General features: G+C 39.6%; 1 protein-coding gene across 1 annotated transcript; it reads right to left on the bottom strand.

Moving 5' to 3' along the window:
* Positions 1-1,251: 1,251 nt before the first annotated feature.
* urb1 (URB1 ribosome biogenesis homolog) lies at positions 1,252-18,066 on the bottom strand. Its single transcript, XM_063493928.1, has 39 exons — positions 17,902-18,066; positions 17,642-17,781; positions 17,404-17,555; positions 17,185-17,314; positions 16,995-17,091; positions 16,837-16,922; positions 16,634-16,759; positions 16,397-16,527; positions 16,120-16,315; positions 15,900-16,037; positions 15,630-15,803; positions 15,425-15,551; positions 15,194-15,316; positions 14,986-15,098; positions 14,785-14,904; positions 14,296-14,412; positions 14,034-14,172; positions 13,787-13,945; positions 12,997-13,196; positions 12,692-12,910; positions 12,431-12,616; positions 11,494-12,334; positions 11,198-11,402; positions 10,922-11,108; positions 10,790-10,848; positions 10,520-10,704; positions 10,326-10,436; positions 10,180-10,243; positions 9,926-10,094; positions 8,668-8,770; positions 8,417-8,577; positions 8,222-8,333; positions 7,909-8,015; positions 7,533-7,676; positions 5,277-5,386; positions 4,940-5,146; positions 4,537-4,778; positions 3,390-3,968; positions 1,252-1,653 (listed from the first exon to the last, which is right to left on the bottom strand). Exons 1-39 carry the CDS (start codon positions 18,026-18,028, stop codon positions 1,472-1,474), a joined length of 6,768 nt encoding a protein of 2,255 aa, XP_063349998.1. The 5' UTR covers positions 18,029-18,066; the 3' UTR covers positions 1,252-1,471.
* Positions 18,067-20,015: the final 1,949 nt, after the last annotated feature.

Below are 20,015 nucleotides of genomic sequence, written 5' to 3'. Positions count from 1 at the left end.
GCTATACTTAAAATTGTCTTGTCTTTGCAGGAATCACACGTCAACTAATTCACTAGAGACTCGATCTGAATGAGAACATAGTGAAAAACGTGGTGATAAGGTGCAACCGCACTAATGAAATTTAAAATGAGAAGAAGTGACCATCATTCCTAACATCTTGCAAGATCACTGCAAAGTTCAAGGCTTCCTTAACCCTTAAAAAAAAGTTACGTAACAGCTGCTTTGAGCTTTAAACCACAGTGTGTGTGTGTGTACATAAGAGCAAGGACAGCGAGAGCATATTAGGCAGCTTTGCTCCTTCCATTTTCATTTTAGTCCCAAAACCTTCTGCTCAAAATTTGTACATACAGTACTTTGGAAAAGTTCTGAGCCACCTCTCATTTCTTTGCATTTTACTAGATAAATGGGAACAAGTAAACATACAGGGACATACGGTATACAAGGCAAAACATACTTTGTATAGTTCTAACAAGTTTTAAAGTCACCTTTTGTATGACCGACTTTTTGTAGTTTCTTTAAGAATTCTTCAGGAATGGTTCTCCAAGCTTCTTGAAGAACATTCAAAGCTCTTCATTGAGGTCCAGATCAATCCACAACTTTCATTGTGTTTTTTCTATCCAGGTAAACTTTTACTGCATTGACAGTGTTTTGGGATCATTGTCATGCTGAAAAATGAAGTTGTTGCCAATCAAACTCTAAAAGTACTTTTCTGTGTTAATGATAAGGTGTCAAATACCACAGGCTGAAAGGCAGCCCCAAACCGTGACAGAGCATCCACTTAAAAAAAAAAAAAAAAATGGCTATAGACACTCACTGTTGTACCTCCTCCGTACATTTCCACAATGGTTTGAACGAAACATTAAAAATTTGGATTTATCACATCATGAGACCTTTTGCCACTGATTTTCAGGACAGTTCTTGTGTAGCTTGTCACACCTCAGCCTTTTCACTTCATTTTCCTTCCTTAAGAATGGCTGCTTGCCCGCAACCCTTCCACTGAGACCATTTCTAAAGGTCTTGGTGAGCAGTAGATGAACAAAACTGAGGGTTTGTTGTTTTTTCCCCCGTTTTGCATGAACATGACTAAAAATTACTCGATTTCTGGTTCCTTGCAAGCAAAATATGAAGAAATGTAGGGGTAGCCCAAGACTTTGAGACAGTACTCTACATAAAAATATGAACAAAAATCTTAGATGTCTTACTTTGATACATATGTCTTTAGTTTTACACTAAAGGAAACAATGTCAAGAATTCCACCAGCAAACAAAGCATAGCTTAACATAAGTTAAAATAATGTTCAAATTAACAACAGATTTGTAAATCAACATTTTATGACAAGACAGTTTTACAAAAGTTTACAAAATATTTTAAGTCTATTTACAGGAAATAAATGCAGCTGAACAGAAGTATGTGAAGTCTCATTTGGTCTATTTTAAAGAACACATTAAGTGTTCAGATATAATTTATATATTTAACTCTTCATGGTGATGATGTCATTACAGATGGCTCTTATGTCTGCTTTCTTCTGGGATGATTTCACTTTCTTGCACTTGGCTCCGGTCACCAAACTGACATGAGACAGGAAGAGATCAGCTGATGTGGCTCCACTCCACACCTCATGGATGTACAGTGACAGCAGAGACAATCCTGCTTCTGGAAACAAGAAAACAAGACATCAAACTCATTTACAAAACAACCTATTAAAACTTATTGTCACTTTGGGGCTTTAAAGATACTGAAAAAGAAAATGTAAACATGTATTTACTATTTTCTTCTATATTTACATGTCTATTTTTATGTACGATGGATTCTACATCATGATTCAAATATATTTGACAACATATATTATTACTGTAGGCTTTATTTTTTTAGTTCATGCTTTGACAAATGTGGCAAATACAGAGTATCTAATCAATGTAGGGAAAATACAGTTGAATTCATAACATCATTTTGTTAAAAAACACCAAATATAGAATATTCAACCATTTCTTAGACCACCTGTCAAAAAAAAGAAAAGAATATTTAAGAAATCTCTAAAACGTGTTTAAACTTAAATATTATGCTATTTATAAGGCAAAATGCTTTGGTCCTATCAGGAGTTGTCATTCTTGCTGGCATTGCAATCTCTTTTGTTACTAAGTTAATAGTTTCCAGCTTTTCTCAAAGACTTTGTTTGTGCAAACTATCTCTGAAGGATTCAAGTCTGGACTTTGACTTGGTCAGTCCATCAGTCTAAATTCCTTTTTCTTAGTCAAATAGTTTCTGCACAGCTTTCAAGTATGCTTGGGGTCATTGTCCTGTTGGTATATGAGCCAAACAGTTTCTGTGCAAGAGTTTAAACTTAGATTCGTCCCTCCAAAGTACCTCCTTCCGGTTATCTACAGTCTACTATCTGTGCTCCTTGGCAAATCCGAGATGTTTCTGGATGTTTACAGGCCCCAATAATGTCTTTATACCAGCAGCTATTCTTCCTTTTAAGTCTTCTTTATTCAGTTGTCTGAATACATTGTGGAGGTAATTGTGGAGACCTTCTCAGACTGATCTAGAAGCATTTATCTCTACTTGAAGATCAACAGTGGTCTTCCTTCTGTCTCTAGTACTTAAAATCTTAAGTTGATTCACATCCACTTCTGTAAGTTTTCATTTTTTGCTTCATTTTCTTCCTCTGGGCCTTTTCGTAAATACCAGTTCAGCAGTTGACTTCAGGGCATGCTTGACCTCACTGTGAGAATAATTTCTGTATTGCCCTGTTTGTCTCAAAGACCATGCAGCACCACGAAGTGCAAACTTTTTCCTTTTCAGCGAGTTCTCAACATTTCACCGTTTCGAGCAGGAGTGAGGAATTTCAAACATTTCTATTCCCACATTTGAGCTTCTCTGAGAAGTCAGAAATTAATCACTTAACCAGTAAAACTAATTTTTCTCTTCTGGAATGCAAGTAAGCAACTCTAATTTATCATCTTAATAAAAAAATAATAATGTGCTTTACTATTGTTCCTTCCCTTTTATATAAACCAGTAATTTTAAAAAGCCATGGCTAATAACAATAATTGTATTTTAGTCCTAAAAATATCACCTCCACTAAAGATATTTTGCATACTGGCAGATTAAAAATGACAAACGATTCTGGTAATTACCAAAAGTGTAAAAGCAGTATGCTTTTGCCAGGGCTTCCATCTTTGTGTTCATCTTTTGTAAGTAATTATGTTTGTATCGTTAAGTTTCCTGCAGCAGCAGCAGCATTGTGACATCTAGGGACCGTGACAATAATCTCAATTTTAAATCCTTTCAAACTATATATGTTAACACTACATCCCACTTGTATAACTGACATAACTCATCAGTTACAATTACAGAAAGAGGGTTTGGAAAAAGTAGCAGGCTCTTACCAAGTCTAGTCTGATCATGTGTGGCCTCTGGGATGCAAGCAGAGACAACTGCCTGATGCAGCTCTGGAAGGTTGCCTTGGATCTCTAGCAAGGAGATCATAATCTTGGTGAAAAGCTGTAAGGTTTCTGCTCTTGCAGAAATGCTGGAGTGACACTGAGCTTCAAAGGCCTGATGGTAGAGCCGAAGGAGGTCCGCTTTCAAGCCAAGATCAAGCAGCACAACATCCACAATTTTTGTGTGTTTGATCACAGCCTTTTCAAGCCAGAGCAAGAATTCTTTTGCCCTGTTTTCATCATACGAGTCCTCCACCAAGCACCTCAGGGACCACTTTGTAACCAGGTGCGCAGTAATCCTGGCCAGCCAGCTGGGATCCAGCTTGTCTGTTGGCAGAGCTGGCTGGGGTTCAGAGAGTTGGAAAGCAGGCTCCCAGTGAACAAAGATATTGGTGAGGTAAACTTTACACTCTGTCAGAAGACTCTTATCTTCATTTTCGGTCTCTGTGTCTTCTGCCAACTTTTCTTTTCGCATATAGACATGGGAAAGGGAGCTCTTAACTCGGGCCTTATCCTTTCTCATCCCTAAAGAGAAATATGGACAAAACGATATACAATGTGACAACGCAATATAACAAAACTCTAAATTTTCCACTGCTTTATCAACATGACACTTGTTAAGCCTGATTTTTATTGCTGTTCTTTCGTCAGCCTGTTCCTTTGCATTTAATTTTAGCTCTAAGGCCAAGTTTCTGAGTTTGGCTGCAAATCAGGCACATTCATGAAACCATATAAATATCAAATATGAAGTATCTACTATTTAGAGATAGCACTTAGAGTAAGTAGTTATCAAAGCTACATAAAGTAAAGATATTACAAAGCATCTTAATCACAACTGCAAACATGGGTACAAAGTGGGTCATACCACATTTTTATGCCAGTTAGTTATATGTTTATCATGTTCATGCTGTTAAGTTTCAACTTGTAGTTTTTTTAATTAGCTGTTTAAATAAGGCTTTTTTTAGGGTTGAAAAATGTTTTAAAAATTATCAGTATCTCCTTTTCCATTATGGGCTTGGAGGATGTCCATCAAAGACTACCGTGGCAACTGTACAAGATTCTCTGTATGTTAGAATTTGTTAAAAGCACTCACCCATCACCTCCTTCACTTTGTGCTTTTCTGACAAGGCTTGTATTTGGGTAAGAAGTTCTGTATTGTGGGACGAGGAGGCCCAGCAGTGAAGCAGAGCGAGGGCTTCGGTGCAGGAGAGAGGCTGTGGGTGGAGCGTGAGCCGGTCTGCCTGTTTGCTTACATAGAGAGCAGTCGCACGATGCTTCAGCACAGAGCAAAGAGTCTGTAGAAACAAGCTGAGCTGAACAGCCTTCAAACCCAACCTGTCAGAAGGAGATGAAACAATGACATCCTTCATCAAAAGACACTTAACATTTACTAGACATCTTAGGTTTCATCACTGCACGTGTGAATAAAAGTTTTGGGTAAAGTGCTCGAGGTGTGGACTTTCTAACAGCTCTGAATGATGGATGAGACACTTTACCCGAGATGTCTTATGATAGTTGACGCCACACATAAGAATTCACTGATGAGTGGCAGAGGAAGACATTTCATGAAACTCTGAGGTTTCTCCTCAGCAGATAAGGAGGTCTTTGCTTCCTCCACCTGCTTCTCCTTCTGCCCGAGGGCCGTAAACCACAGCACATGAAACAGATCGATGATGGCGCACAGCAGCTGCCAATCCAGATTCCTGTTAATTAAAAACAGACATATGTAACAAATATGTAAATGGTGAAAATCATCATTAAATTATCAAAATAATAATTAAAATATCAAAATAAAGAACGAAAATTTAACAGCGACCTTAATTTAAGGCTCACCTTTTTTCAACTATTTGCATTATCCAGGTTAGGAGCCCAGAGGTCTTGGTGAGGTTATGCACCGCTTTGGTCACATGAGCAGCCTGACACAACACCCTGATGATCTGTGCCTAAAAAGTGAGAAATACATGTACATGACATTCTTATTTTTCCTGTTTGTGTACATTTCAGAGAATCACGCACCTTATCCTCAATAATGTGTTAGTTTTCAGAACTTTATGGTGGTACTTTCTGATCTCTTTCTTCACTATGTGAAGGATTTGGTTCTATAATCTACTAGTGTAATGAATAACTATCTTATTATTGGTGTTTTTCATTATACGCAGTAATAGCTGAGTAATGTGTAGTTCATTCTGCACAGAGTTGTTATAGTTTTTCTATTTTCTAATTAGTTTTTATCTTGTTTTGATTTTTTTTAAAATTCATTTTAGCTTCAATAGGTTTCCAGAGTGGGTTTACTTGTTTCAGGTTAGTTTTTAGTTCTCAGACGTCAAATGCTGATGGGGTATTGTTGTCACCTCACCTGGGACGAACAAGTGTGAATGCGATAACTTGAGAACGAGGTGAAGTATGAGTTCAAATCTCAGTGACCTTGACCTCAAGTTCAGAGGTCAAGTTTTCTGAAAATTCTGTGAATGCGTTAACTCAAGAAGAAAGTCACCTAGGATTTTCATATTCATACAATAGGTGCATCTACTAGGAGGCTGAGGGGTAGCACTGGTAACCGCTAGTATTTTTATTATTTGAAAATGTTTAGTTTTACTTTAATTTTTATCAATTGTATCAGTTTCAGTCCTTTTCTTTATTAATATTACAGCAGTTATATGCTGGAGGTAGCATTTAGTATGGCTATTACAATAAAAACAACTTTTTGAAAGCAGCTAACACACAGTCACACATCCATAGTCACAAACATTCATCAAGGGCTCATCAGACAACCTAATAATACTAAGTAAATAACAAATTGTGCCAAACTAACATTAATACTAAAACTAAGGATATTTCTTCTACATTTTTATTTTAGTTTTCCAAGTTCAAAAAGATTATTTCAGTTAGTTTTTGTTTTTTTAAACAATCTGGTTTTTATTTTTACTTTAGTAAACTATAATTTGTTTTCATATCCAGTTTTAGATTTTAAGTTTAGCTGTAGTTAACTATAATAACCTTTGTTCTGCATGCAAACTAATATCTAATCTTTTCGAGCCCCAAAAACAACAGTTTCCTGAATCCACCGGGTACAGCATGATGTTTTCTTTCCTTCTCATCACACAAAATAAGTTGCTGGGTGTGCAGAGAGGCAAAAGCAACTGCAATAAGTTGACCCCAGAGATCCACCTGAATAGTGAACTCCCCAAAGCTGGCAGCAAAGGGGTCAGATTTTAACAGTTTACTAGAAATGACTGAAATCATTTTCTTTTTTTGGCTGCCATTGCCACAGCAGCTCATTTGCCCCCCCGATCTCACCATATTCTTAGCATCCTCCTCTATCACACCAACCCTGTACATATCCTCCTTTAGTACATCCATAAACCTTCTGTTACAGAAGTAACTATAAAATAGATTCAAGGAGAAAGCACATGTCCTAAAGACACCGGAATATGTTTGACATCTAGAACGTAGCGGGCAAACAGATGGATAAATTACTGTTTGAATAACGTGGTAATGTGGAAACATTTGAAATGTTATCAATCTGTGTCTAATGCACATAGATGAGTTGACTAATGAGGTAGCAGTGTACCATGAGTTGTCTGAAATGGTTTTCAACCAAGTACCAATTAACCAGCAAATCCTAATCTTATTCTATGTGGAATCATATTATGCACTTATACACGTGTGAAACTGGTTGCTGTAGGGGTTGAATTTAAGAACATAGACATCAAGTCTTGCTTAGAAAGAAATTGATAGCATGGTAAATATTTTGACACAAATCTATGCCCTTGGAGGAAACTGTATCAGTGAGAGCATATTCACATAAATCAGCAAGAAAGACAAGCTCACTGTCATGCCAAACCCTGAACAGTCACAGATATAAAAATGCTGTCAGGAGAGAGATTAGTGAGACAAAACAAACCATAAAGGACCTGGTTGGTCTGAAAATGTCAATATATCACCCAATAGTAATACAAAAGTTTGAAAGGCTCAATCTTCCTTTAGATTTAACTTTTTTAGGACATATTTTCTTGATCTAAAATGAAGATTTCTTCAAAACGCAACTAGAAAAAATGGTGACACAACTACAGCCAGACAAGCGTGTACCTGGAAGTGTTCATCACACAGAGGGCTGCTGCTGAAGCCTAAAAGGATCTGAAAGATGCCTTGCTGGTTGCACAGGTCATAGCAGTGTCCATCTTTCATCCCTTGCTCCAGCACGCTCAGAATCCACTCACGTTCCACCTTGTGCTGCAGAAAGAAAGAAAACACAAACAGTCACGACTCCCACGTCTTTCAACCCTTCACAGAAACGGATAACAGTCTAAAAAAAGGCCTGAGCTACGCAAACAAACCGATAAAGGTTGCTCATTCAAGAGGAGTTTATTTGGACAGTCATTTAAGTTCAAGGAAGCGTCACCAATCATGTTTAATACCAGACGGCACCAGAATACAAAAACAGTGTTTTCACCAGTTTCTTTACCTCCAGGTCAAAGCTGTAGAAAAGCTTAAAAAACTCAGGGACTCTTCTGAAGTCCAAACTCTGGTGGGATAGCAGAAATCTGTTCAGCACCACGTACATGTGGTCCTCTGGGAAAAGTGAACAAACATGTGAAGGTCAATGATCCTTTTGTTATTACAGGAAAAGGTAGATAGAAAAACAAGTGCAAACCATGACTGTGATTCTTATTCAGGTTAGATTAGCCTAAAACCTACTTTCAACCTAAAAAGCATCTCTTAGTAAATAATAAGGGTTATGTCAGCAGAAAGATATTCAAGTTGTCAGGGTTACACACCAGGTTTGAGCATCTGCTGAGCCACTTTGGTGATGTAAGTGGTCATGACAAACGGGAGTCTTTGATTCTGCTGCTGAATTCCATTTTTTACCATGTCCATCAAGTAGAGCAGCTGTGAGACAAAAACAAGCCCGTCAGTGTTTCCAAACACACAACATTTATACACACACACATAAGATTTCTCTAATATTTTACCTGTCTCTTTTCTCTGAACTGAGCACCCTCCAGATGTTGGTAGAAGCAGCTAAGCACGTGGTACGCTGCCGCCCTCACCTTTGGATCATAGCTACTCAGAGCCATTACAGTTACTCCAAGAGCGTGGCTGGATACAAACTTCAGGCAGTCAATAACACATTCTGTCACAGAGGAGGAAATATGCAACAGATATAAGAAGTGATAATTTAAACTAATTATACTGAGTGACGACAACCAGTGAAATATGATACCTGGCCGCAATATGGCGCTGAACAGAGGCAACAGAAAACACGGATCATACAAATTCCCAAGGTCTTTCACTTTATTATTATTGTAGAGAGGTTCCGTGCTTTCCTGAGAGAGGGTAAGAACATGTACATTACACAAACATATAAAGCAGTGTGTCATTTACCACTAATGGACACCGATCAGGCATAACCTTATCTTTTGCCGCCAGCACAGCCCTGACCCGTCTGGGCATGGACTCCACTAGACCCCTGAAGAATCTGGTGGAGTCTATGTTAGCAACAGATCATTTAAGCCCTGTAAGTTGCAAGGCGGGGCCCTATGAATCAGACTAGTTTGCCCAGCACATCCTACAGATGCTTGATTGGATTGAGATCTGGAGAATTTAGAGGACAAGTCAAGTTTCAATCTTGTTGTTGTGCTCCTCAAACCACTCTTGAACCAAACCATTTGTGGTGCATTATCTTGCTGAAAGAGGCCTTTTTCCATGAAAAACTATACATGGTCTGGAACAATGCTTAGGTAGGTGCTACGTGTCAAAATAACATCTAAATGGATGGCAGGACCCAGGGTTTCCCAGCTAAAAATTTCCCAAAGCATCAGGCTGCCTCCGCTGGCTTGCCTTTTTCCCATAATGCATCCTTGTGCTAGGTGTTCCCCAGGTAAGTGATGTAGCTAGCCATCCTGGCCATTGCTCCGAGGGGCAGTTATGATGCTCATGTGCCCATTGTTGGTGCCCCTGACAGCATGCAGGGGTCAACATGGGCACTTTGACTGGTCTGCGACTGTGAAGCCCAATAGACAACAATCTATGATAAACTGGGCATTCTGACACCTTTCTATCAGAACCAGCATGAACTTTTTCAGCAGTTTGACCTATAGACGTTTATCTACTGGAATGGAGAACAGGGACCATCATGACTCTGTCATTGTTTCATCACTGTTCCATCCTTGGACCTTTGATAAATACTGACCACTGCAGAGCAGGAAAACCACAAAAGTCTTGCAGTTTTTAGGTTCTCTGACTCAGTCATCAAGGCATCAGAATTTGGCAATTGCTAAAACCCTCAAATGCCCATTTTTCCTCCTTCCACCAAATCAACTCTAAGGACAAACTGTTCGCTTGTTCCCTCATTGATCCTACCCACTAACATACGGCATGATAAACACATAATAACTGTTATTCACTTCATCAGTCAGTGGTCATAATGTTATGCCTGATCGGTGTAAATCTGAAAAGTAAATATGGTGTAAAACATTAACCTGCAGGATGATTTTGCGCTGCTGTGGAAAGTGTGCAATAGTTTGCAACATCTTGTCAGGTTTGAGGAGAGCCAACAGGTCATCTGAGCTGGTCTGCTTCCACAGAGAAGCTCCCAGGCTTTTACTGGTCTTGTGGTGCTCCACTGCTGTTGGGCCCCACAACAATGACCTGCAGTTGAAAACTCACACTGAGTTTTTGTATTAAACAAGCACACTTCTAGCATTTATAACATAAAAAGATGAATTCAACCTACTGAAACTTCAACAGGCTGACTTGGTTTCTTTCATATTCCTGAAGAAGCAGTAACATTTTTTGATCTGCAAAACAGAAGAAGATATGGGAGGATAAGACAATAAACACACAAAAAAAGAAAAAAGAAAATGGATTTTCTTGTTTTACCTGAAGTACTCAGCGTAGCTCCGTATGCTCCCAAAAGTACAACAAAATGATTGATGTTGCAGACACTTGGGCTTTTCTTCACCAGACAGAGTAATAGGAATACCAACTCTTCTAAAATGACAACAAATGTGTGTATTTGTGATTAAATTGTGATTTGGAATCTTTAAAAAAAAAAAATCTTTATTGCATTGTACCTTTAATCTGGCAGCTGTTAGACTCTTCAGAGTCCAGCATGGTGGGCAGGAACAGAGAATGGCTGGAGATCATTGTGTAAAGAGTGGGTAAAAGTATCAGGTCCTTTTGAACCTCAGTGCCACAATACATCACTTCCAACAGGCTGCTCAGAGTTTTCAGGAAATGGTGATCTCTGTAGCGATATCTGAAAGATTTAAGAATATTTTTCAGTCACTCAGCAAAAGTTATGAAACATTAAATAGCAAATTGGATTTAAATAGATAACCTACTTTAGTCCATTTTTGACAAAATTGTTCCACTCAGATGCAGTGATGTCTTCTTTGGATATCTGTATAAAGAAAGTAAGTTAGGAAATGCAAAAAGTTTAAAACTTACAAAATGTATGCGTGAAGTAAACCCACTAGGACTCGCTGTAGTCTTTTTAAGATGCTGTGCTCCTGCTCTAATGGGGAAGTAGCCTGATCTTTCGAGTGACTGTAAGAGGCAATGAGACACTTGATAGCTGCAGTGGCGACAGACTTCCTCCATTTTTCCTGTTCTTCTGGGCAATCAGCTAGCTTGTCACTGATAACATCTACTAGGTGCCATCTGAAAGAGCAAAGAATATTTATCAAATAAGTTTTGACAGGATTGTTGATTTATTTTTTGTAGTTTTGTAGTGCGACTATAAATTTCACCTTTCAAAACTGTCCACATTTTGAAGAGCATTGGGGAGACTGTTGATCAAATCCCTGATGTCCTTGCTGTTTGCAGAGAGCTTTATCAAAGTGCCTAGAGTTTCCGTAAGCTGGGCTCCGGACTCCTCTGTCAGGTTTCCCAGAACACACTGGGAGAACTTGGCAAGCAACACTTGCTTCAAGGCTTTCAAAATGTCTTTTTGCACTATGAAACAACAGCAACCAAGCATATCTTAATTAGTATATCTATAGCAATAAGAGATCAAAGAGTAACAATTATTTGTTTCAGTACATACCATCTTTGGGTCTGGCTGGGTCCTCTCTGCTTGCCACATGTAAGTACATATTAATCAGTGGAAGGAAGGCTTCCGATTGGTCAGAAAGCTTCTCCATGTTCTCAGGTTCAAGACACCACATCTCAAAGCGGAGCCGGTGAGTGGAGCAGTTCTGCAGCAGGAGAGAGCTGATAGCCAGAGAGTCTGAGAGTGGTCTTTGGAGACAGTGCAACAGCACATCTGTGTGGAGGAGCTTTGCACTGCTTGGCTCACTGGATAGAAACTGGAGCAAGAATGCCTCCAGTGCAGGGTTGGAACAGGACAGCAGCAGGGTACCCAGACCAAAGAGATGTGCCTGTGTCAGAAAGGTGCCATGGTCCTGGGAGGCTGTATATTTACACTCTGTGAGGATCTGTAGAGCTGCCTGACCGTAAATGCTGAGCTCAAAATTTGCCCCCTTACTGCTACTGGGGGAGATGAGGCTGTCGTGTGGGAGGAGAAGCAACTTGGAGACAACTTCCCTCAAATTACCGGAATCCATGTAGTTGTGCAGAGACAGGAGGCCCTGGAAAGTTCTGGAGTGTTTCTTTGCCGGTTTAGAGCCCTTCTCCACCAATTCCTGAACAGCAGCTCTTTCTAAAGCTCCCATGTAGCTCCTCAGAAGCTCTAGATGATTTAGTTCTTGAAGAACAGGGGCACAGAGCTTCAGGAGGACCAGAATATTATCTGTCATCAGTGAACACAAGTGCTTAAGTCTGACAGGGTTTAGAGAATGAGGAGGCATGGCAGATAGCTCCAGAGCCAGAAACCACTGCTCCAGATATGGATGCTTGAAGATGGAGCCAAGAGCTGAAAGAAGGATCTAAAGAAAGAGAGTTTCATTTAAAAATCCTTCACTCCAAAAAAGGAGAATATTGCAAAGTCTGAAAACACACAGTAAAAGCATTATTTTTCTAACCTGCTGTATATTAACTTCAGCCGTGGATGACTGGTTAAGTTCCAGAAAGAGGTCTGATCCTTCTTGGGATTTCTCTACAGCTAGTTCAGAGTTTTTTGCCTCCTGAAAGCCTTGGAGCTTGATCACCATCTTTTCGAGTATTTCCATGAAGGTCCTCAACACGGAAGCTCCTACGTCTTTAGAGAACTGTGAAGAGGGAAATGATGCACTGTTTGCATATTCAACAATGTGCGGATTACGGGGCTTGTTTTGCGCACCTACCGTGCCAAAGTTTTCCACAGTTGATCTGATGTAGAGTAATATCTGCTTGATTGCAACTGGAAACTCTGCCAGAGAAAAGGAAGCTAGAGCTTCTTCTGCACTTTTCCTGAAGGTATCCTTAAGCAACGTGTCTGGACCTTGGATGTAGGCAGCTTTCATCAGTGCAGTGTATGATGTTTGATCTGATAATCCTTTTGCATGACATTCAGAAGACTGGAACTAACAAAATAAACAAGAGTGTTAGTCCAAGTACTATGTCTAACCATGTCTGGTTAGGCAATCTCGTTGTATCACTAAAAACCCACCAATTCTTCACGGCACTGCTGTGGTAGCCACTTGGAGTAATACTGATGAAAACATACAATGGCTGAATGAGGAGAGGTAAAGCATTCAGAGGAGACAAACTCTTTATCGTACTGCAGCAGAGCTAGACAGAGAGGGAGCGGCTCTCTCTGACAGTGCAGCACATCTGAGAGCACTGCAGCCAAGTATTCATATACCATCCCTAAGACACACAAAGACAGATGGTTACAAACATCATAGATCACAGTACATTTACTTTTCAATCAAAGTGTCCATGAACAGAATGGGTAAATGTCTTTTTAAACATTAATTACAGGCTATGGGCCAGATTCACTAAACTGGGTTTTGGCATTAAAAACAACAACAAAACCCCCCACAATGTATTTACAAAGAGAGCGCAGTGATTGCCAATATTACCTACAAGAGATGGGAACTCAGAGATTTTGTTGCATATGTGTTTGTTGGAGATTCTTTCTTAAAGTGCAAAATACAGGAATAGAATATTTAAATCAAGCAAATTAAGTTCCTAAAGTTTGCGACACACAGTTTAGTACTAATTACAGCGATATTTAATGCGGAAAAAAACGTCTTATTTTTTGAGCTTGATATTGAAATGGACTGACTGTGCCTGTGATTGCACTCACATACAATTTTGTCCTGTTTAGTAAATCTGGCCCTATATTTAAAGTTGTACTTCTTATACTGCATAACAAATTTCATGCTTTAATTTTTTTTTTTTTTTGCAAATTTGTGATTTCAATCTTTGTCACAAGTGAGGCAGAAATCATTTACCACTATCTGCTGGCAGCTTGTTTCGGGCCTCCAGGGCAGCAGGTACCAGGGCACTGAAGGGGAAGGTTTGCATGATGAGATCTTCACTTACAGCTGGGCCGAACTCCTCCAACTCACCATCACTGGCCTCCATAATGATATCGAGCATGTCTATGACATCTGAGATGACAAAATAAAAAGCATAAACATTCACGGACATACTTGAGCCCTGAAGAATTCAGCGTTGTTTCCACATTTAAATGCTGACCATCTATGTGAGAAACTGGGACACTGGCTGTGTCACCCTCCTGGCTACTCAGATTCGCTTGCAGATAACCTGCTTCCTGGACCAGGCTGGCCACTTTATCTGTGTATTCATAGGAACTGCACACCAGTTTAACCAACACCTAGAGCAAGAGGCAGATTTTAAGAGTTTATTATCAGGCATAAGGATTAAAACCTTTATTTTGTCCAACCTCCAATATGACAGTTATGTAGAAAAGTAGGAAAAAAAAAACTGGAAGACTTACCCGCTCCAAGAACTGAATAACAGTTTCTTGCTGGTTTGGCTCTAGTCTGGCCAGCTGTTCAAGCCAGAGCTCAAGCTCAGTCCAGGTGTGCTCGAACACACCAGTGTCCTTTAGTACCTAAATACAACACAGGACACCAATTGCTTTAGCAGTACTGCTGGAGGAAATTTGTCCACATGAATATAAACCTCTTAAAATAAAATCCTTAAAAGACTTTAGCTTAAGCTGCTCTGATTTCATTAACTTAAAAAAAATTTCAATGGAGGATTGAACTGTACCCTACAAAAGATAAATATCTGCTAACATACATACATATAATTCCTCCGGGAATGATGCCCTCGCATATAAAAATATAACATGCTTACAGTTTGTTTGCCCAAGTGGACCAATCTTGAATAAATAAGCACTAATTCAAATATCGAAATATATACAGTATGTCTCATATAATGCAGACTGAAAGCACAGAAGAAAAGACAAAATGCTCCTTACTTTTAGAACAAGCATCTGTGTGGAGGCTTTCAGGTGGCTGCTGCTGCTGCTCACAAACATCTTGAGAAGCAGGTAAAATACTGATTTCTCTCCAGATGATGAATCTTTATCTGCAGCACCCTGTGAAAACAGAAAAACTATTTAGAATAGATATGCTTTAAATCAAAAATAAAAATAAATCAGAGAATTTACCTTCCTTACCTGCATACGGAACCAGGAGAATTTGCTTGCGGGAAGATCCAAGGCCAACTGCAGTACGTGGTGCTGCAAAACTGGGGGGACTTCATCCTTTATTCCTTTCTCTGACACAATGCCTGGACAGATAAAAACCAGTGTCAAAAGCCATTTATTGGAAAAAATAAGCTTTAAAAAAGCAAAAGTTGGAGCTTAATAACGCCAAAAACATTACCCTTCAAAAGCTTGCTGAAGTCAAATTTGCACTGGCTAACCAGATGTGGCACCACTTTCTGGTAAAGGCATATGACCTGAAGAATCAGAGCCTTCAGCAAAATGACCTCAGCTGTATCTTCAGCTGTTCCAAAATAAAGCACACAAGACAATCAACTCAGATCCTTTTGGGGTTTTTTAAAAATAGGATTAATTGGAATAAACAATAATCATGTACTGTGAATGCTACTACCAGGCACTTTGCATTTAGTCAGTTTAGCATCCCCTTCGCTTTTATCCTTTTTTTCTTCAGAGCCAGCTTTTTCCTTCTTGCTAAGTGCCTGCCACTTTTCAATTATGCTTGTCATGTCAGGCAAAATCTGGAACAAAGCATGAACAATGATTCGAGCCTTTAAAGGTGCATCATTTGCTTATATTAGGCACTTTCCTGAACTTACCTTGCCGAGCATCTCCCTGTACTGCTGCACTAAATCCTCCATCATCTCAGCAGTGTATATGTCTGAGCTGCACCACACAGACTTATCCAAAAGATACTCTATGTTCTTACTGGCTCTTTTCAAGATGAAATTGACCACCGACAGGGTTGTAAGGTGTGCTACTGTATTGGCAAGCTGTCAAATCAGAGAAGACACATTTGAGCCAAAAAATAAAAAGTTTTCAGTCTTTACTGCAGTTATAAGTTTATTTTATGAGGCTCAGTCACTTACAATAAGGCCCTGTGTGAAGAAGCTCTTGTTGCAGACTGGAGGAAGAGATATCACCATCATCATGGAGAGCAGGCGAGGCAGAGGGATGACCTCCTGAGTTTGAAAGACTGTGGAAATCTCTGGCTGGGCCTCGTAGATCTGATATAGAAATGTAAAGGTGACTATTACCATCTAAAAACTGATAAGATATTATCTTAACACTTTTACCACCAACAGTTACCTTTTTAAGAAGCTTCACATTGTCTTGCCAAGTAGTTTTGAGGCGCGGAGCATATGCATACTGAGTCTCCTTGAAGTATCTGGACAAAATATCGGGGGTAGCTTTCAGCACATTCACCACCAGATCTGCCACCAGTTCATCCTCGGTCGCCTGTTTCAGCCCCACCAAAAACTGGAGCAAAACAATGTTACCAGGCCTGCAAAGAAGTAAAATCCAGTGATCCACATGAGAAGTTCTCAGAAAAGGACAATGTGAAATTGGAATGTTAATGACTTACCTGCCAGCTGTGCCAAAGCTGACATCATGAAAGCTGATACCATGCTTACGGGAGCAACACAGATCAAGAAGGAAACTGTGAGCGAGTTCCCGGATGACTGTCATCCCAGAAAGCTCAGTGTTTTCCGACATCTTAAAAATATCATGTAATTAAATAAAAATGTTACTTGGACATGTTAAAGTAAACTGACCTGACACAATCTTTGTTTCTTTTGACACAAAACAACAAGCGACCTACTCTGTCATCATCCACGGTTGCATCTGCAATCCCATTCCATTTATACAGCGACGCGATGCTGGCCAACACAGCAGGTGTGAAGAAACGTACTTTCTGTGTTTTACTGATGGCTTTGTTTAGAACAACCTACAGAAAGACAGAAAGGAATACATCTTATTACTAAATCCATGATCTGATCTCAAATGTCCTGGACTAGTACTTACTTTAGTTTTCAATGTGGACAAAATCAGGTTGACTGTGGACATCCGGTCCTCCTTCAGACCTGTATTCAGGATCACCGGCAGGAGTTCTAACACACCAAATGAACATGTTACTCACAGACAGTCCACTGCATAAATTATAATTTATATCTAAATATTACCTTTGATTTCTAATATTTGTCCGACTGTTGCGTTATCACCAGACACCACGAAAGAGAGCACAAACTGGATAAAAGCCTGGCGGACATCAGGTCTACCCTGTAAAATTATAATATCCAGAAAAGATTTATCTACAGAATACGACTAATCTGATGCACATCATAAACCCTGTGGACAAATACTGCATAACACCTGCTTATCCTTCATCTTTGCCAATCCAGACAGAAATTTGTTAATGTGAAGGTGACTTAAGACCTCTCTGGCAGCTTCTGGACCCTGGGTGACCAAGGCGCACAGAAGACCGAGACACTGGCGGATAAACCTGTGTTCAAAGGGAAACAACATTGGTTTTGAGGCCAGAATGATTTTAAACTGAGTGTCATTGTGCTCTACTGAAATCCACAAATCAACCTGTGGTTTGCTGAACGGAAAGACCCCTGCAGGAGTTTCATGTAGCTGAAAACGGTCTTCTTCACAATGGCATTGCCGACCATGTTGAAATGGGAGAGGTCACTGGCTGTCCTTAGAAGGATCGCCTCCAGGCTCCCAAAAATCAGCATCATCTGTACAGAAACACGATCAGTTTAACTCAGAAACTTCAGAAAGAGTAAGCCGGGCCAGAGCCGTCCGCTGAGAAACTAAAGCTTACCTCACTCTCTACGTGTTTTTCTCCTTCGAGCAATTTGAAGATCTCTGCACACTCCATGGAGATTTTAATATAACCTTCAACCACATCGTACAGGTCGGACCGTGGCAACTTCTTAGCGGTCGATATAAACTTCTCCAGTCCTGCAGACGAAAAAAGGAGGGGGGCAAAGGCAGGATGCCGATAAAACAATGCATAGTTGACTGAATGCATAACACAATATTATGACTTCAAGCTGATGATTTGTACATACTATCACTCACCCTTCATGGCTGTGGTCGGGTCCTTCAGCATGGCTTTAAAAACTGTCCCATTGAACTCCGGAATCGTTTCTTTTTTCCGCGGAGTGTCTGACTCAGCAGACTCGTCGTTGCGCCGCTTTTTACCCATTTTTTTTATATACAAACAACAATTACCACTGATGTGAGTTTTTTATGCACTATCCTGCCATGTAAGTGTTGTCACAGCACCCACGTTGCTCTGTAAACAGAACGCGGTACAACGGAATTGTCATCCGACCAGAAACGTTCGCTATTGAAATTTAGTTCCGCATTATCATTTAAGTTACTTCAAATAAAACGTGTTTTGTCTCCTCCGTCTTTTACATAAAGCACATGCACATTCCATAAAATTTGCGACATTTCACATCCCTTAAACATGTAAGAAAACCAGTTAGCTTATTCGTTTATACTGTCTGCCTTTAGCTTGACGGCTAGGGTGTGAAAACTCTCTTAGAAATATTTTTTAATATTTAAGATTTTAATATTCAAGAGGGCACCGGTCTACAACACTTTTGATCCAAATCTTTCACTTTTGCCTTAAGTCACACACACACACACACACACACACATATATATATAGAGAGAGGGGGGGGGGGGGTGCTTAAATATTAAAGAATTTAAGAAAGCTAGAAAACTCTTCATACCACGAGGCACTGATTTAATCATGTAATTCACATTTTCTTACAGGCTACAAGTTTTAATCCGATCTGCGGAATTTTGCTCAAGCTTGAATTATTGAATGTTACAATAATGACGCCTGTCACCAATCAATGATTAATCCCTCCCCAGATGTCATCTTGCACTGGGATCACACCAGCAATAGTTCTTAGACCACATCCATTTTTCAGACTTGGTCTTATTTGGATGTCTACTTCACACCAGTAATGCTTCTGAGTCTTGCACAGTTATTACACTGTAGTTGACAAAATTAGTCTATAGACACACAGATAGACATACTGTCAGTGATATAAAGATCCGCCAGTACTCAAAACCACCTTCAAGGTGGTTCTGACTACAGTGGGTGTATTCAGGATGAGATTTTGTCATTGCACGAGAAACACAAACTCAAGATAGGCAGAAAGATAGAAACCCCTTTTTTTCTGCTCCATTTACTGCTTGCACATTCCACCATCCACATGTTTTTGTGGTTGTCAACACATAGCATTGCTAGCATGCAAAATGCAGTCATGAAAGTGGGCAGGTTGAATTCAAATAGTTGAAATGGAAGATTTGTGTAGTCTGGACTATAAAGAAGAAGTAGAGAGACCTATGAGGGATTGGCCCTCATGCTGTGTATAAGTTTTACATCCTTTTCATTTATGCATGTTTGCAAATCCCCATGCAGACTAGCTCTACCTGCTGCTTAAACTTGTGGGGTCCAAGAACTCTCCGGCTTTGCAAATGCTGCAAATCCCCTGCAAGATACACTGTTTCCAACAGCCTTTATTCTAGTTTTTTATATTTAACTAAAGCATAATAAGTTAGGGAAAACACACATTTTGCTGAGCCATGCAGACATAGTTGTGGCTTAGATTTGTATCCTATTTAAAGAGTATCTGGTTTTTAACCACAGTGGTGCCTTTTCTCAGTTATTCTCTCAGCAAACTTTTGCAGACGCTGCCTAAACAGATCTAAAAGCTGACTTTGATGTGATAAGTAACCAGTGCTATAGGTTAAAAAGAGGTATGTGGTCTGAATATCCTATTTTGTCACATGGTGTTTGCTTTGCAGCCTTCCCCTCTTGTTCAGCGTCTATTCTTATTGATTTGCAAAGAGAACATCCAGCAGTTCATCTGGTGGTTGAGCTCAATTCTTTCTCAGAATATCTGACATCCTCATAACACAGGCAGCATTATACATCACACATGATATGTTTTACAACACTAGTCTGCATTTCCAAAACCACACATCTGTTTTTGATGATTGTTGAGAAAGACAGCTATTATTTTTTTAGTGGAATGAATTTGAATGGGATAGTAATATTTCACAAACTGGAATTTCAGCATAACATCTTGTGTAACTTGTGTTCCCACGAATATATTTAAGCTTAATTTTTTTATTCAATTGCATGGCCAACAGGGGTCACCTTTGCCTGA

The sequence above is a fragment of the Pelmatolapia mariae genome, linkage group LG14, assembly GCF_036321145.2.
Source record: "Pelmatolapia mariae isolate MD_Pm_ZW linkage group LG14, Pm_UMD_F_2, whole genome shotgun sequence".
Lineage (NCBI taxonomy): Eukaryota > Metazoa > Chordata > Actinopteri > Cichliformes > Cichlidae > Pelmatolapia > Pelmatolapia mariae.
This window is presented reverse-complemented; position numbering and strand designations above follow the sequence as displayed.

What these genes read in the sequence shown, in the direction of transcription:
- urb1 (XM_063493928.1), bottom strand. Translation starts at nt 18,028, where the DNA reads ATGGGTAAAAAGCGGCGCAACGACGAGTCTGCTGAGTCAGACACTCCG. An exon ending in TGTCCACATTGAAAACTAAA is followed by an intron (nt 16,760 to 16,836) that starts GTAAGTACTAGT and finishes GTCTTTCTGTAG; the next exon opens with GTTGTTCTAAACAAAGCCAT. An exon ending in TCAGCAGATGCTCAAACCTG is followed by an intron (nt 8,016 to 8,221) that starts GTGTGTAACCCT and finishes CACTTTTCCCAG; the next exon opens with AGGACCACATGTACGTGGTG.